This window comes from Pavona decussata, unplaced genomic scaffold, assembly GCF_977016875.1.
Source record: "Pavona decussata unplaced genomic scaffold, jaPavDecu1.1 SCAFFOLD_134, whole genome shotgun sequence".
In the NCBI taxonomy this organism is placed as follows: domain Eukaryota; kingdom Metazoa; phylum Cnidaria; class Anthozoa; order Scleractinia; family Agariciidae; genus Pavona; species Pavona decussata.
In genome coordinates, this window is record NW_028145547.1 from 5,443,693 (window position 1) to 5,462,178 (window position 18,486).

Below are 18,486 nucleotides of genomic sequence, written 5' to 3' on the forward strand. Positions count from 1 at the left end.
AATTTGATTTTGAGGACAACTGAACGCAATGTTCAGAGTTACGAATAGCTTTATGGATTTAAGTTTAGTTTTTTTTAGAAAAGGAGAGGCTGTAGATGTTTAGTTCTGCAATTGGCTGGCTAATAAAGCATTTAGTGGACAAAATGATATCGTCCTTTTGGAGTTTTAAGTACGGGTGTTAAAACGAACACCTTTCATAATAAGAGTGTTTGTTCTTTTGGGGGATGGGGTGGGGAATCCTTGAATGGTTTCCTCAAAATCCTAAACATTTTTTATTTCATATCAACCAGACCAACCATCATTTTACAGTCAATCTACATCACGCGTGACCAGTATTTTTTACATGTCAGTTTTGAACATCGCCAGCAAGATTTCAGAGTTCCCGTAGAAACTGCCTAGTTTATTCACAGTGTAAAGCTATGAATTCTTCTTTAGATACAGCGTTAAGTGTTTAAATTCGAATTCGAATGTTCATTTCATCCTCGGAAATACTGGTCATGCGTGACTGACTGTTTTAAAATGTTGATATGGTAGTTTCTCCCAGGGGGGAGGGCAAGAGGCACGCCAACGGGGCTTAACTCAAAATGTTCTCCCCTAGGTTGGGAATATGATAGCCACCCAAGGGTCGGAAAGACTGGCATCGCTCGTGTGTTTTCCAGAAAAAAAATTCACCTTGTCCCACCTACTGTAAGAAAGTGGACAACGGAAACCAGTCCAAAAAGCACGATGAGGCCTGGTTCCAAAACGCTTAACTACGCTGCCGCGCCTTCACCCGTTCAACCGAAGCACAAATGCAAAATACTCCAGACAAATGTGGTTTATTGATACTGAAGTTAAAGAAGGTGTTTGTTTTTGTATTAATGTTTAATCTTACTTTATACAAAATGCGCTACAAACATTTTGAATGATTTCTGGCTAACCTAACTACAATTTAATAAAAGCACAATAGCCACTACAGTTTGACGTGTGTTATAAAAAAAGGTGCACCAGTGACATAAAACAGACCATGTGCGGAAATGGAGTTACACTGGAACAGTTTAAAAGCTGTCTCCTAATGAGAGAGTTATACCTATTAAGTTGAAACCTCGTTGGAAAGTAGTAAACCAATATTAAGTCGCAGAAGCTAAATAACTTGAGCTTGCCCCAGTGGACGAGATCTTGGACAACAAGATAGCAAACACTGGGGCCCTCGAAGGCACTACAGTACATCTCTACATCTAAATAACTAAATACTAATATAATATGATGCTAAAAACAACTGCTGGAGTATCTTTCTCTTAACTAGTTTACAATGCTTAATTATTCAAACACGACAGAGCTAGATACATGATTGAGATACAAGGGTAATTTTTCAAACCCGTTAAAGTGGCAAAAACGAGAACAGCCAAGTTCATGCCCTTACCATACTATCCCAAGCTAACAAATGTCACTTGCAAAATGTACAAAGGTCTCAACACCTCGGAGGTGATTTCTGTGTGCCTGACCGATTCTGATTGTTTAAATATCGCATCCACTCAATGGTTTAGAGGCATGGCCAGCACACAAGGTACTGGGAACAGCGTAAACATTTTGCGAGTGGCATCTTTACAAAATGTTCGTTACATCTGACAAATACAGCAGCCATATTGTCTTAGAGGTGGCTTTGGGAAACACAAAGAAAAGATGGCTGAAAATAAGGCTTAAATATTTCGATCAAGATTCTACTGACGTTTTGCCAGCCGGTCCAGTTCTGTTTGCGATTACAGAAATTCAGATGTGTTTTCATGTCCACTGAAAGGCTTATATATAACACGTGACCAACATGAATGGCGGAGCTAGTAAACACTGACACATCTGGGCGCTGCTTTACAAATTTTCTTTACATCTAACGAATACAGTCTCCGCAAGATTATTTTCTTTGAGGCGTTTTTGGGGTAACAGGAAAAGGAGATAAGGCTAGCTTCAATCCTTAAAATCCCGAAATGACCAACATTGAATTCACGTGGGAGGGGGGGGGGGGAGGGGGGTAGCGCAATGCGTGACGAGCCCATATGGCGGCTGCGAAAGAGACTAATAGCTTGGAGGGGCGAATTGAAAAAGACTTCACCATCCTATGCTTTGAAACAATTTGCTATGGAAAACACAACGCAAGATATCTTGGTCCAAAAATCTGGAACAAACTACCGGAAGCGTGAACGCGTTCAATGCTTTAAAGAGACAAATAAGAAGATTAAACTCGGCGTGCTGTACATCTTATGTTTTACAGTATGCCTTCTCGGCGGTTTTAACCTGTGCCATAGTTGTCCTTTCATCGGTTTTTACATCATTACTTAGTGATAAAAGTGATATAATATTGGTATGACGTTGTATTTTTTATAATTCAGGGCCCAGTTGTTCAAAGCCCGATTAAACTAATCCTGGATTAACTTTGAGTCGAATTTAATGACTAATCATCAAAGATTCTTCCAAAGATTTTTGTCCCTCAGTTTTGACTTTAGACTTGTCTTTAACATTAGCTTAAAATAGCTTTCAAAAACCACTTTTAATGTAAACCTCGCTTAACTTTTAATCATGGATTAGAGTAATTGGCTTTCGAACATCCGGGCCTTGTCCTCGTTTAGGCGACGAAGACCATGCGAGACGCTGCCGAAAACTTCACTAACCATGGAGTATTTCATAGCGTAAGACTCACTTGATTTTCGTCTTTCCTACACTTTTCGAGAGATCAAAAATGGCTGCGGGATGGACATCATTTTTGATCCCGAATAAAGCGTAGCAAAGAGGAAATCAAGAGTGGGGTATTTAACAGCGTGTCCTAATAAGAGCCCATTAAATACTGACCAAGGCCAGCCCAGTAAAGTAATCAGTTCTACAACATTTCAAACTGAGTGTCTTTGGGTGGTTCTGGAGACCCAGCATCAGGCTGGTCCGCTGAACGCAAGGCCTCGCGGGCAAGGAAATTCTCCCTCTTGACTTGATTGCTAACTTCTTTCGGAACATCCGGGATAATCCACGCTAGAATCGCCGTTGCACCGAACACAATGTGCTGTAAAAAATGAAGTCGGCAAATTACAGATAAAACCGTTTAGTCTTACAGCGGTTAGGCGTTACGTGAAGGCGCAGTCCCCGAAAAAATGTTGCCGGAAAATCTAAAGATGCTACAAAAAAACTTGGGGCAATAAATCTTCAACACTGAGTTTTCAGCAATAGAGAAGCTACGAACTGTTTAACTCGACAGGTTGCGCTGCATTTAACTTCCATTTGACTACGGTCGGATGGATGTTTTGTTCAGGACAACTTGACGAGTTCACCAGGCTATGTATTTCTTACACAGATTCCTCATCTGCACTACCAGCTGGCAAAGACAAAATTTAATTGAAATGCAGACGTAGCGCTGACTTATCTCGATCCCTTACTACGAAAACAGTTGAACCGAGAACTTAACAAATGTAGCGCTGGAGTAAAAAGACCACAAAATTCACAAATGCTTACCAAGAAAGCCAACACAAAAAACAGTTTGGAGGCCAGAATGTGCCAGTAAGCTGTGGATAACTTGTACTTCCTGGGATTGTCAAACGTTTGGTTTCCTATTGTTATAAATGGACGCTCGTAATAACCACGGAATCTAGAATGCACCAAAAAACAAATCGATAAAAAAATTAAGCAATCAAGAAGGTAAGATAATAAGGAAGATAATAACGCAACTATAACGTTAATAGCAAGTGGTACTGAATTCTATCACACTAGGGACGATGGGAGAAAGGGGGGGGGGGGGGGGGCAGAAGGCAAAACTCGCGCCACCTTCTCAGCCAATGAGAGACAAAACTAAAAACAGTCGTGCCATGCTCACACGCGTTTTCCCGAACTTGGCGTCGGTTTCATGCATTTCTTCGATTTTTGATTGGTTCATTGTTTGCGTCCGTTGTGATTGGCTCAAGTTATTACTATGGTTTTGGTTTTACGAAATTCGATTGAAAACTGCTCTATTACAATATGACTGACAGCAATGTTAAGTTTCTCAGGGGCAAGGCCAGAAAAAAATAAAAAATATATTAAACTACTGGAAAAAGAAACTCGTCATCCTTAACTTTAGGGATAACATTTAAGGATTTCAACAAACAACAACGTATATTTTACCATGTTTTTTACAATTTCCTTTCACATATTTTATGCTTAGACTATTATAGTTAACGGGTCATCCAAAATAACTTGAAAACTAAACAAGTTGGATGACCCACATTTATTCCTTTGAAGTGATATTTGTGTCAGAAAGAGCAAGAATTTAAAAAGGCTATTCCTTTAAATAAATTAAATGGCAACAAAATCAACAGTAACTACAGTCAACTCTCTCAAAGCGACCACTTCTCGTAAGCGACCACCTCCCGTAAGCGACCACTTCGTAAACAACCGTTTTGTTTCTCAGTTAAATACTGTTTCAAGGGCTCTCTCGTAAGCGACCACTACTAAAATTTTCAAGGGACCGCGACCACTTTTTAGGCCAGAAATTTGACATATTCTTTTGTTTTCTGTTTCCGGTAAGCGACCACCCAACATATTCGCGTATGATCTGAGTAAATAATTACTCAGAAGCAACAAAAGTTTAATTTTTAATGACGCTACCCCGGACAACTGACATTTTACAGACAGCGAAGATTACTATAATTAGATCTGTAGGTAAATGTGAATTGTTACAGTGATCTGTTTCAAAATGTTACACAAAGTTTCGTCAGTAGAATAAATAGATGTGAAATAATCAAATAAATTAGTTTCTATTTGCCTAATTTTAGCTGCTAGGGTAATATTTTTAGGTAATTAATTTATCAGTCCAGTATTAGGCTTATTTTATTGATCTTTCTCGTAAGCGACCACCTCCCGTAAGCGACCACTTTGTCGTGCACCAAGGGTGGTCGCTTACGAGAGAGTTGACTGTACACACATACGCACACAACCCATAACTTGTTCTCATCCGCAGACCTAAAAGCTAGAACCACACCGACTACTTTAACATTAGTGTGTAGATTACCTGCAGGTGGGCTGGTTGAACCCACAGCTGTTGTTATTAAAAACATCCCACAGTACATCCAGCTCTGTTCCAGAGGGTTTCTCGTCTTCAGGAAACTCCGACACCACAAAACAGGACAAGGTGCTGTTCACAAATCCCTCCAGGCTGTCATTCCCTAAGCCCAGGGTGTAGTACAGTCTGGGAACAAACTCTGACACGAATGCAATGACAAAACCCTGCCAACATGAACACAGCAGTTACATAGATTAAAACTTTACTAGCCTGTTAACAATGCGCTATTGTTGTAGCAGCTCCCCTGCCATAATTGGCTGTCTTTTGTTGTTAATAAATTGTCCATAATCCTTGTTTGTGTTGTATGTTGTGAAGCTCAATAAAATAAATTAATAAAAGTAACAGACGATCTATTTTTTTATCAGATCACTGTGCATTCGCGCTCAATGCTTTTGAACTCTGACTACACTATCAACCCCCCTCCCCCCCCCCCCCCAAAAAAAAAATAACAATAATAATAACAAATTAATAAAAACAACAACAACAACAACAACAACAGCTGTGGACAGACTACAAGCTAATGAAAGGCACTGGTTATGAAGCTTGGCAATCTTCTGCAGATTGTGACATTTTTTAAAGAGTTTTTAACCCCCACCACGAAGTGCACAAACCACAATGGCTTTTAAACTGCCGAATGTATCCATTTGTTTGATTTGGATGGTAGAAAGAGCCTTAAAAATACAGAACTACTCACATTCACAACAACTGAGATTTTGGTGACTGCCTTAAGAATGGTGTACCAGATTCCTACCGAGAAAAAAGAATATACAATCTTTAAAATCTTTAATACAGAAGAGGGGCATTTACAAATATTTTCGCCCTTGTAAATAATGCCCACCCCGGCGCCTCCATACCCTGAGTAAGAACATACACGGGTCTGCAGCTATTTTTGTAGTTGAACAACTCTGTATTAAAGACTTTCCACCCAAAAACGGCTAGTTTAACGTTAGCTTGATGTGAAAACTGGCCTCGTGTAAACATTAAGTTGCAATTCTTGGGCAAGATATTTCATGAAACTACCTGAGGCTAAAATTGTGTCCTTAGTGTTGTTTGAAAAAAAAAAAAAAAGCCTATTGGTTAGGCAGAGACAATACTTGGATTCACGAATATGAATATATGAAAACATATACTTGAAATGCAGGTTGAATATTAAATAGAAGAAAGACCCTCGCAGTTATTTACGCAACTTAAGGTTACCGTGTACCTTCAGGAGTGGCTTCAGTTTAATGGATGTAGCGCCTCTCAGTTACATCACAGATACCCAAAACCCTATATCAAATTAAAGCTTATAGAACTGGGTTTTCAAATATTTCATTGCTTTTCTAAGAAAATAAATTCCCAGGTTTTCCGTTAAGTCGAAACTCGAAGGTCCAGATCGTCGTTCAAGTATTTCAACTCAATGCGATTTTCATATTTTGGAAGCATTTGCGAAAAGAAAGCCACGTCTTTCCTCTATGTAACACTTGGATTTATCTTAGCTTAAGAGGGACCCATGCAGGTACCTAAGCTACCTTTCTTACTGGCCAGCGCGCTAATATTACCCTTTCGAAAAATATGAAAAAATGTTATGCTTTTTGTCAAGTGTCCGCCCGTTTTTATTTTTCCCTTGTGTACATGCGCCTTCAATCAAACAAGACAACAACAAAAGAAGAACTTATCGATGACTTTTTTTTTGCATGCATTGCATACCTATGTCTTGCGCTCGAGCGGCCATGGGGCGTTGGAACACCACGATGAACTTATAGGCATCAAGACGGATTTCCAGCAAGTTGTTAATGAGCGCAAAAAATGGCCCCAAGGGAAAAGCAGCAATAAACAGCGTCACGAAGCCGTACTGGATCACTGAAACAGACAACGACTTGTTAGGGTACTCAAGCACAGAGACAAATCAGTCACAGGCAGGTCTGTCTTATAGTCTTTACTAAAAACTGGGTCATTGAATAATGCAATTCCAGGTATTTGATTGGCTCAGCGACCATGGTATATGAGCCGTTATACCATGTCAGAGAAACAGCGACTATTAAATTGTCTTCTCGTTGTTCCTGCAAAGCGAAATCAGCAAGATCTAGCAATATTTCTTGACTGTTTTTAATAAAACCATTATCGCACTTCCGCAAGTTGGATATGAGATGATTATAGCCAACTCGGCGATGGCTGTCTATCATCTCATATCCAACGCCTGCTCGCGAAATAATGTTAAGTATCGTACGCGGTAACACCCTTACATCAGGACAAATGGATTCCCCTTCCGCATTCCATTTTTTCCACAAGGCAAGTCCATTCTAATTTACAAGCCAAAATTGTATCCCCCTTCCTTCAATATCCCTCTGTTCCCCTAGAGTACTCGTCAGAGTTTACACCCCTTTCCCCTACCCCATGATGCACTAATAAAAGTACCTATACTCCTTTCCAATGCCTCCCGTCCCCTCCTCCAAGATGGCATTAGTTCTCACGCTCCTTCTCTCTTATCCTCCTTGACTTATCACTTGTTACGCTCCTTTACCTTCCCGCCCATACCTCCCCGCTCACCCTCTCCCCTCCCCAATGCACTTACCACTTCTTATGCTCCCTTCCCACCCCTCCCCCATGCACTTATCACTTCTTACCCATCTCCAGGTATTCATAAAACAGCCCATGCACGGGATATTGAGTCAAGTCGTAGTCCAGTTCCCAGCGCGTGTACTCTGTCAGGTCTGGTGTCTCTATGTTCTGCCGTCTTCTCCACCAGTTCTGTAACTTTCTACAAAACGTAAACCACACTAAGAATTACTACAAGGGAATCCCACCCGGCGGCCACTACAAAAGCCATTGGCTTTGACAAGGGCTCAGTCATTTCCTTTCCTTATCATTGGCCTCTGAAACAGTGTCGGAGAGTGTTCAAACAAAGTAAAAGCGATTTGAAGTTTGACGATTGATTTCTGGCCGCCTTTTTGTACGGTCAAGGTTATAAATTTTTAAAAACGAAAGGAAATTTAAAAAATCTTCCAGATAGAAGCCAATGCCTGCTTAACATCTTGGAACCACCAGATGTCCCGCAGAGTACAATGGTTGCGTGTGATTCACGTTTACAAGCCTCGGTCAATTTGCATGTAGGGTCTCGTATTGCGTCCAGTGTTGGTTCTATCCAAGAAATTTAATTGACTTCCCACGTTTCTCCATTTTATAAGCTTTAAAATGATATTAGGTTTGGGTACTCGGCTATAAACTAAGTGCAAAGGGTCTTTCACACAACGCAGTCAAAAAGATCTTTAACTTAAACTTTAGAATTTACACGCTGCTGAAAAGTACAAAGGGCGCCGGGTTACTTACGGTACAATTATTTCGATGAAGTTGTTAAAGATCTGCTTCCCGACCATGATGACTCCCAACTGCAGTAACAACTCAAACAAACAGCCAGCTGGGTTACACTAAAAGAAACAGCAACATTAAACCAGGTTAAAGTTATTCATTACAATGACTATCAGTCAAACAGCCATGAATTTTAGCCTCTTTTTCAGCTACGTTTTAAAGATTGTCGTACCCGAAGAAAGCATGCCTGGTTTTATGAGAAGAAGTGAAGAAATCCAAATTTGAGACATTTAGCAGACAGGAAACAAGTGTGTGATGAGTGTAAAGAACATCTACACAGGCAGCTACAGTTCACTAAAAAATCGTTTCTTTTACCGTTTAGTTTTACTGTCAATATTTACCTCTTCCTGCCTGTACTTCCCAAAAATCCGGTTAAACTCTCCTGGCCTGCCTGGACTAAACACAAAGCACTCATCTTTAGTAAAGAAGATGTTCAATGGTCCTCTAGGATTGAACATACCAGGGAAGGTTTTCGCTTAATATGTGAGTTTAAACCTCACTGTTTGTGTGGCTGGGGCCATATTGATTTGTCTGCTTAAAAGGTGCCCACTGATGGCTAGTCAAACATTCAGTATTTATGTGTGGTTAGGGCCATGACGTCTACTTATGACAAGTTGAATGTGGTGTTTGTATGTCGCTTGGACCATGTGAATGTGATCAGTTAGGTGAGATGTCCACTTGTCTGTCTCTTGGAGATACTGACTGTTGGCTCACAGTAAGACACTTGCCAAATTATATAGAAGAATACAGAAGAAAGATTCATATATGTTCACTTGCCAACTTGCCAACTTCCCCACTTATGTCCAGAAATGCGAATTTGGCAAGATTTCGCCAAATTCCCAAATAAATGCAAATAAGCTAAACACATGGAAGCCTGCCATGTTGGTGGATTTGATGATTTTGTCGAATGTGACAAATTTGGTGAATTTGGCAATTTTGACGAATTTGACGATATTTCGCCAAGGACCAAAATTCAAGCGAATGAGCTCAAGACAAGGGTACCAACAAAGTGGCAAATTTGACGAATATGGCGAATTTGGCAAATATGGCGAATTTGACGATATTTCGCCAAACACCAAAATTCAAGCAAATGAGCTCAAGACAAGGGTACCAACAAAGTGGCGAATTTGGCAAATATGGCAACTTTGACGATATTTCGCCAAAGGCCAAAATTCAAGCGAATGAGCTCAAGACAAGGGTACCAACAAAGTGGCGAATTTGACGAATACGGCGAATTTGGCAAATATGGCGAATTTGACGATATTTCGCAAAAGACCACAATTTAGGTGAATAAGCTCAAGACAAGGATACCAAGGGCAAATGGCCAAAGACCCTACATTTCTGGAAATAAATGGCCTTCAACCCGAGTATTAAGCTTAACATATGGAAGCCTACCGTATTGGCGGATTAGATGATTCGGGAAAATGTGAAAAAAGTTGGCCAAAGTTTGTCAAATTGACAAATGTATGCAAGTTAGCCAAACATATGAAAGCCAATCGTGATGATGGAGTAATATTACAGTTGTAGAAAATATGACAAATTCCAGACATTGGGATAAAAATCGTCACATTCACCAAACAGGTAACATTGGGGGACAATAGTTATCTTCACGTGTACCAAACTCAACCAAAAAAAATAATGCATGTATACCTCGTTCTTTGAACGTGGGTCTACACGTAAAATAAGGGAAAATATTTTAACAAACCAAACCCTAACAAAAAAATAATGCATGTATACCTCGTTCTTTAATCGTGAATCAACAAGTATAAACATTGTGGTAGGTACCCAGGGCATGATTAATCACATTTGTTTTACACAAAATTGGCAAATTGCGACTCACGACTAAGTAACGAATACAAGTTAGCAAAACTAAATATAATTTCACTGCAACTCGCCAGGGTTTTGGACAGCAAAAGCATGAGCTCGTTCAACTGAATTTCAACCTTTGGCGAAATATCGTCAAATTTGCCATTTTCGCCAAATTCGTCGAATTCGTCAAATTCGCCGCTCTGTTGGTACCCTTCTCTTCAGCTCGTTCGAATGAATTTCAACCTTTGGCGAAATATCGTCACAATCACCATATTCGCCAAATTCGTCGAATTCGCCGCTCTGTTGGTACCCTTCTCTTGAGCTCGTTCAACTGAATTTCAACCTTTGGCGAAATATCGTCACAATCACCATATTCGCCAAATTCGTCGAATTCGCCGCTCTGTTGGTACCCTTCTCTTGAGCTCATTCAACTGAATTTCAACCTTTGGCGAAATATCGTCAAATTTGCCATTTTCACCATATTCGCCAAATTCGTCAAATTCGCCGCTCTGTTGGTACCCTTCTCTTGAGCTCGTTCAACTGAATTTCAACTTTTGCGCGAAATATCGTCACAATCACCATATTCGCCAAATTCGTCGAATTTGCCGCTCTGTTGGTACCCTTCTCTTGAGCTCATTCAACTGAATTTCAACCTTTGGCGAAATATCGTCAAATTTGCCATTTTCGTCAAATTCGTCGAATTCGTGAAATTCGCCGCTCTGTAGGTACCCTTCTCTTGAGCTCATTCAACTGTATTTCAACCTTTGGCGAAATATCGTCAAATTTGCCATTTTCGCCAAATTCGTCAAATTCGCCGCTCTGTTGGTACCCTTCTCTTGAGCTCGTTCAACTGAATTGCAACCTTTGGCGAAATATCGTCAAATTTGCCATTTTCGCCATTGCCTGCATTTCTGGACATATCTCAACTTCCCACTTCCTGGTCTTCAGACATTTCTTATGGACACAATGGAGAAACATCTCTTTTAGAAATGCACCTCCCGGTTCATACAGTCCGATGGACTGGGTACTGAACTTAATTCAGTGGGTTGGGTGGGTAACAGCGAGATAAAAAGGACTGACAGTGGTAGCCAGAGGCCCCTTCCATATGCTGACGAGTGATCTCACTGAAGATATCTTGTAACGCGGACGCTTACTGTAGTTGGCTTTTTAACGATACTGCTAGTACTACTAAAGAGTAGCTTTCACTTGAGTGTCGAAAGCAATTTGTATTTACGTTGGTTTTGCTTATATTCGTTCTGTGGTTCGTAAGCAAATCTCGCGCCACTTTCTTAACCAATAAGAAGCAAAACTCCCACTCGTTTTCCCGCGCTTGGCACCAGTTACACGCATTTGCTTCTTATTCTGATTGGTTCAATGTGTTGTTTACGTCTGTTGTGATTGGCCAGAGCAATTACTTTGGTCTTGGTTTTACAACACTCGAGTGAAAACCGCTCTAATTTAGCAAAATTTATTTACTTGTGCTTGAAAAAAGCGATGTAAAACAGCGACGAGTAGAAGTTCACAAACTGGAAGAGATACATCTTGAACGAGAAAATATCCTCCATTTCGGTCTGGGTACGAGGCATCTCTGCAACAACAAAACTCTCTTTAGTTTGTGAAACCGCCATTTCTTTGACAACGTCTATAGAAGGGCTTAGAGTTGAGCCTAAAGTTAGTGGACCAGAACTAAAAAAAATAATGTCCAAAACATTAACATTTTTTACATTGCCCAAAGAACCGCCACAAGATAGAAAGGTTTGAAATATTAAAAAGATCAGCATACGAATTGGATAATTGTACTCTTAGAATAATAAGCATGTCGCCAGATTTTGAATATTCATTGTCCGATTCTATGATTACGATCCATGGCGCTCCGCTGTCCCAGATTGTCTTTCTTGGGAGAAAATGCGGGGCAAAGTTTTGGTTCGAATTTTACTCCTCATGCAAAAGGGGACATTCTAGGGGAAAATGGTGCAACGATCAAAAAAGAAAATATCTGACCTAAGGCAATTATGCTTCCCCACACCCCACCAGCCCATCGAAATAATAAAATACAGGATCATCATTCAAAGCCAGGTACCAAGCGCTAATAATTATACTTACCCCATCTCGTCAAAACCTCGGCCAACTTCTCGTAGCACTGAAATTGAACAAAATGAAAAACTGTGACACCTACATGACAGGAAGAGTAGTTAAGGGGGAAGTTTCATGCGAATTTGATGTCATTTCAAAACCCAAAAATGTTTGTCTGTCAAGAGAAAGAAGAGAATAATCGTGAACGCCTAGTTTTGTTATAAATTATCACCCCAGCGTCATAAGGCTGTCGATTAGTGTCTCTGGCCAGAAACAGAGTAGGTCGGAATGGATTGAAACTTGAGTAATGTTAGGCTAACGTTTTTCTAACGTTTTTCAAAGTTCTCGCATTTTTGTTTCCAAAATGTGCTAGAACAGATCACAATTTGTTCCTTTCAAGAGTTGAATTGATTTCTTTCCTCTCGTTGTTCTAGAATTATTAGAGGTAAAAACACCATGATTCTTCCCATTTAACAATTGATGGTTTGCATATGATGTCTTAGCGGCCATGTTGGTGTACAGGAACAATAAGATTCTTCTCCTCTGGAACTTCCATTTTTATGCAAACTATATGAACAAATTTTCTTTTGTTTTGAACACCGACAGCAATACAAACCAGCTATAGCTTTAGTTACAATAAGCGGCAGTAGACACGTACACACCTTGTTAAGAAGCATAATGATGACCAGATTGATAAGAGCCGCCGTGGCAGACGTCGCGATGCTTACAGCCCCCATATTATAATCATCCTGTGCGGCTAAAACAGCATACACCGATGCACGGTACACAACTACTGCAAACACTGCGATGAGTACAAGCACCAACTGGAACACAGAGAAAGAGTAAAATTAACTGACAAAGCGCTGATATTCAACACTCTTTGGGACCTGCTAATAGACCTTCATCACATGGCCGCCATGTTGAGTCTCAGGAGAATAAAAAGGCTTGTTTTTTGCAAGGCAAGCCTCGCACTGAATTCGCGTCTGGCCGAGGCTTACCATGCGAAAACAAAGCTTTTTATTCCCCAGAGACTCAACATGGCCGCCGAGTGATAAGGGTCTATTAAATAGGCCATTTCCAAGTTGCTTTGAACCTCATTATGAAAGCGAGGCAAAGTGCAAAGTTTTTATTATGAAAATTAGTTTTAATTCATATGCAAACAAAACTAATTTTCATCTGAAAAGTTTTGCACTTAGCCTCGCTTTCATAATGAGATTCCCAGCAACTCAGAAATGGTCCATCGTCCCTGCATGGTGTTGCAGCTGAGCTGCTATCGGTGTTCAGGCAACAAGCATTGTTTCTGTTGCTGTTTTTTTTTTTTTGTGGTTCTCTCAAAGGCCATCGAACCTGTAGTAGCTTGCAGTTTTTAACCTTTAAGAGTCATTTCATGACAGCTACACGAGGTAAGGAATCGCTAGGAATTACGAGTTTTGAGTTTTGCAACAAGGCATGCTTTCTTCAACGCTACGTTGCTACGAAAATCAGTGCTCATCTGCGTGTTGATCACGCCATCACCACAAAACCAACAGTGTGACACTGCGAGAGCTAACATATTTATTCAATAATGAGGGAATGTGAGATTACAATACATGGTAGTAGTTGGTGCAAGAAATGGAATTCTGTAAAGAACCCCACCACTTGAAAACAACTGATCCCATTCAAACATTCAAGTCTTACCATGAAAAGGATGAAACTGAAGCTGCACACAAATCTGGGAATTTTTTTGCCAATCGAGATGAACGGCTCTTCCACTTTGGTGATGGGATTCAACCGAGTATCCAAAGCAGCTGCCTCGTATTCAGGACGAGGTAATTCCTTGAAAAAAAAAAGTGAATATGCAATAAGTTAAGTAGCCTAAATAGTGGGTGCAGCAGTGAACTCTAGGGTACAATTTTTAGGAAGATACCCCCCCCCCCCCCCAGTACATGGTAATAGTAGATGTACACACAATCAGTCAGCACTTTTCGATGAGCAAATTTAATCTGTTTGCTTCATTTGTCCTTTATTACCAACTGTGGTTGGTTAAAAGTCCATGCCTCATTCTCAACCAAACGGAAAACCAAAACCAATCGTGACTATCGCTTCCGTCACTTGGTGCCAACTAAGCGTTTCTCATGTCTGAGAGAAATGTGGTCAATGCTATAGTTTAAGCCCTGGCCCCAGTTGTTCAAAGGCCGGATAACTTTATCCAGTGGATAAGTCACTATCCGACAGTTTCAATCTGTGCAAAGATTTCAGTATTTCCTCGTGCACAAGCAAATATGCACACTCTAACCACTGCTTAGTTGGGGAGTGTACGAAAAGCTTGGACAACATTTAACGTGAAGTATATTTTAGACGCTGAAGAGTGTCTTATCCAGCGGATAAAGTTATCCGGCCTTTGAACAACTGGGGCCTGGTGAATAAATGATAAATGCATTTTTTTCAGTCAGTGACACAGGTATATTCGGAAAAGAAAACTCGAGTTCTCCTAACAGGAGTTTACATGATTACAGTTACTGTAGTTTGTGCAAGGGAGTCGAGGATTCAACAAGGAGGGTCTCTGCCTTCTCCGCTTGCATGTTTCCCTCAAATGGAACCTAAAAAACCCAGCCACCTGAAAACACCCGATCCTATTCAAACACGGCCCAAGTAATACCATGAGAAGGATGAAAGTGAAGGTGCACCCAAACATGTCTCCTTTGTCAGTTCTGAGTGATTCGTTGTGTATTTGGATCTACTGTGACGGTCCAGAGTAATAACTTTAGTTCTGGTTTTACGACACGCACTAGAAAATCACTGCAATGTACCTACTGGTACGGTGACTATTAATATTGTTGAAGTGATAAGGGAAGGTTGTCATTTATAAAGCCACAAAGAATGTTTTGGCAAAGTCTTGTTATTAATCATCGCAGTTTGACCAAAATATTACCAAGATGTCAGCTTAACGGAGCAGAAAGGCAGACATAGTTAATATGGACGTGACAACATAAACTGGATGCCAAAGTCTCGCTTCTCAGACTGATAGACCAAACACTTGCACCTGTATGTATTACATGAAGTACCTCTTCATCCTCGTACCCCAGCAAGTCCCATTCATAGGCTATCTCTGCCTGCCGCCTCTTCCAGAATTCAAGAAACATGGTGGCTAGGAGAAAATCCATCACACGTGAGTTGATCTTCTCTAAGGGTTAATTCTAGAGCTGCGGCATTGCAAATAAAAATATGCGACACAAATGATTTGCAACAGTGCATAAATCGTGGTGCACAAACTTCGTCAAGGAATGCTATCATAAAGAGGTTTCAACTAACCGACTCCTTCAATTACTATGCCTTGTACTGTCCTCTCTTTTCCAGCAAAAAAGATTTCAAAATCTACAAAACTATGGATGACTGGTAGAGCAGTACATGCACAAGACTATAGCCTGCTCAGTGTACTGACAGGTAAGATGTGTGAAGTTGCATCTGTTTTCTTCCCAAAATAAAAAAGTCAAATTTATCACGAAACACAGTTTAACTAAACTAACTCAAAACTTTACCATGCTTTAAACAGGAACGTCTTCAATGGCTGACGAGATAAAAAAAAAATCGCTGCCTATACAGGGACTTACCCCAAAGTGACATGAAAATGGCAAAGACCACAGTAAATTCATTGTCAAAGACATAAGCCACCTGTTAAGACGAAAATAAAAATATGTTTTCAATAAACACTAAAAGGCAAGGGTATCTATGAGCAGTGTTTCAAAGTGTGGCAAAGTACCTCTTGCTTAGTTATTTTATCACCTCACTTTCAACTGCCTGAGCAGTTTCTCTTTTCCCTCTTTTTTCACAAACACAGCTTTGATGAACGCCTTAGATGAACATTTAACGATTTAACTAACCCACTACTCTTAACTAACCCACTGCGAATAGCGGGTTAGTGTGATATATTATTGTATTTTGTTCCTCTTTTTTTTCTATTTGTTACTTTTTCAATATTTTCTTTGTTGTTGTTGATGTGGTTGTTATTGCTGTTGTTATGGTTGATGTTGTTAATGTTATGATTGTTGTTGTTGTTATTGTTCTTAAATAGATAAATAAATAAATAAATAAATAAATAAGTAAATAAAAAATAAAGGCTTTACACGCAACAGTTTATGATGCACTGTGTACCTTGGAGTAAATGCAGGTGTCATACAGAGGCCAGTATGGGCAGCCCTTATCACAGCGAGGACACATAGGATAATCCAACTTCTTATCTTCATCACAAATGTCTCTCCTAAAGGGAACGGAATATATACCACCTGTTAAACTCCCAACTCCAAGAGGTCTGCGTTTTTTCTGCACAGTTAACTCACTGTTCAGTACAGTAGCTTTGTTAACTCTCCACAGGGGCTATTATGAGTTAATTTACAATCTTATTGAAAACAAGAACAAAAAACAAACAACATCCTGGTACATGTACAATACCATTTGAAGAAGTCAACCTTTCAAAAATAAAATATAATATATTAAGCACCCTTTTTGCAAAAGTTAAACTAAAATCCATGGATCAGGACTTTGGATCAATCAGGACTGAGATGATCAAATCCTTTGAGTCCAAAGTTCTCTGTGAATTTTCAGTAACACGGGAGAGCAAGGATGGCGCAGTGGTGAGAGCACTCGTATCCCACCAATGTCGTCCGTGTTTCACTCCTGGACTCGTGTCATACATGTGGGTTGTGTTTGTTGATGGTATTAATCAAGAGTTTTTCTCAAGGTACTCCAGTTTTCCCTTTCCTCAAAAACCAACACTTCCAAATTCCAATTCCATCTGGAGAATGTCTCCAGTTAGTGCTCTGCGCTACATGCATCAACACTTAATAATAAATTAAAGTGATTTACTTACGATTAAGAGAATTTACGAATTGATCACTTACACAGGAATGTAAGAACCCACTTTGACTGCTCCATAAATCACGCAAATGAGCCCCATGAGAGCTGCTGGTACCAACATGGCAGTGTAAAATCCTGGTTAAAATAATCAAGTCAAAGACTACATATTAATTATTTAATTTGGCTCCAAAACAGTTAACCCTAAATTAACCAGACCTCAATTTTAGACCAACACTCCGTATTATCAAAAGTGAAGGAAATTGCCTTATTTAATAAATCATGACTGTATTAAATTTCACCAATTCATCGTCTCAAACAAGCATATTTGGATACCCGCTATATAATCCCAAGTAACAATTTTGTTATAAAATGAGGTTAAATTGAATGTAACACAATTAACATCCAGGGGCAATCACTTGCATTGTGTGGCAGGCCGGGCTAGCAAAACCATGGCACTTTTTACAGTCTTCACAGCCAATAACATCATGGCTTACTGACAAATGACCAATAACATCTCGACTTTGTTGACCAATCAGGTTAACAACCAGAGACATATATACCACCTAGACGTTCCACAATTCACTTGACTCTGGAGATGAATTCCGCTCAGGTTGTTGAAATGTCAGTCAAAGTCTCAGGACTCAGGACTACACTCACCTCAGTGGATGATCATAATTTATGTACTTATGACATAACTCCTGGGTTCAAACCATTTACAGCAGTGAAAGTGTTAACATTTAATACACACCTAGCCAAGCAAAGTAAATTCCAATCTTTTCTCCAAAATAATCCCTGCAACGTGTTGAACAAGAAAATCTGAGTTATAGAACAACATACAGTACAAGTAACAAATTAAGAGGGAATGTCTACTAACACCGAGCGAGGGGTGGCACATGATAAAAAATGAAAGTCGTTCACAAATTGACTAAGGATACCCTATGGTAGTTCTAGTAACGTGGTGGTTTTGATTTCTCGGAATTCTTTTTTAAACCCAGAAAAATTGAATAAAATGTGTTCGGGCCCAAGTGTCTATAAAAGCACCCAAAATAGACGTGTCCCATACCTTCTCTCAACTTCGCTCTGTTTAATTCGCATAGATAAAAAACCTCATTGTAAGCTTGGAAATGTGCAGTTGAAGTGTTTACGAATCGTTTGAGGCCAATAATAGATCTCTGCTTTAGTTTTGAAGGTCATGGGGAAGGTACCGAAAGTTACTAAAATTGGCTCAGTCGAAATTCTCAATTTGGCGCACTTTTTCAGGAGAGAGTTTCCCTACCCGGTAAAACACCGAATCACTTGAAATTTAGAATTCTTGATTGACGAAATGCCGTTCTAAAAGCAGGTTTAAAAATCAGTTTCGGGCTTTCTAT

The 18,486-nt window shown here is 39.9% G+C and overlaps 1 protein-coding gene and 1 long non-coding RNA gene across 4 annotated transcripts in view; one reads left to right on the top strand and one right to left on the bottom strand.

Moving 5' to 3' along the window:
- Window positions 1-801: 801 nt before the first annotated feature.
- Window positions 802-18,486, bottom strand: part of LOC146467921 (anoctamin-5-like) — a 46,866-nt gene continuing 29,181 nt past the window's right edge. For all 3 annotated transcript variants that reach the window (XM_085125376.1, XM_085125374.1, XM_085125375.1), the window contains 17 exons: window positions 17,865-17,908; window positions 17,161-17,251; window positions 16,415-16,520; window positions 15,874-15,934; window positions 15,328-15,410; window positions 13,961-14,098; window positions 12,946-13,107; window positions 12,314-12,350; window positions 11,687-11,798; window positions 8,743-8,797; window positions 8,363-8,460; window positions 7,660-7,793; window positions 6,743-6,895; window positions 5,748-5,800; window positions 5,003-5,217; window positions 3,472-3,604; window positions 802-3,025 (listed from right to left, as the gene is read on the bottom strand). In XM_085125376.1, the coding sequence (XP_084981502.1) occupies window positions 2,849-3,025; window positions 3,472-3,604; window positions 5,003-5,217; window positions 5,748-5,800; window positions 6,743-6,895; window positions 7,660-7,793; window positions 8,363-8,460; window positions 8,743-8,797; window positions 11,687-11,798; window positions 12,314-12,350; window positions 12,946-13,107; window positions 13,961-14,098; window positions 15,328-15,410; window positions 15,874-15,934; window positions 16,415-16,520; window positions 17,161-17,251; window positions 17,865-17,908 (1,852 nt within the window). In that variant the 3' untranslated portion in view covers window positions 802-2,848. The remainder of the gene's footprint in view (window positions 3,026-3,471; window positions 3,605-5,002; window positions 5,218-5,747; window positions 5,801-6,742; window positions 6,896-7,659; window positions 7,794-8,362; window positions 8,461-8,742; window positions 8,798-11,686; window positions 11,799-12,313; window positions 12,351-12,945; window positions 13,108-13,960; window positions 14,099-15,327; window positions 15,411-15,873; window positions 15,935-16,414; window positions 16,521-17,160; window positions 17,252-17,864; window positions 17,909-18,486) is intronic.
- Window positions 9,213-9,458, top strand: LOC146467922 (uncharacterized). Its single transcript, XR_014867652.1, has 2 exons — window positions 9,213-9,282; window positions 9,366-9,458. It is a non-coding gene; the product is annotated as an uncharacterized LOC146467922 (long non-coding RNA).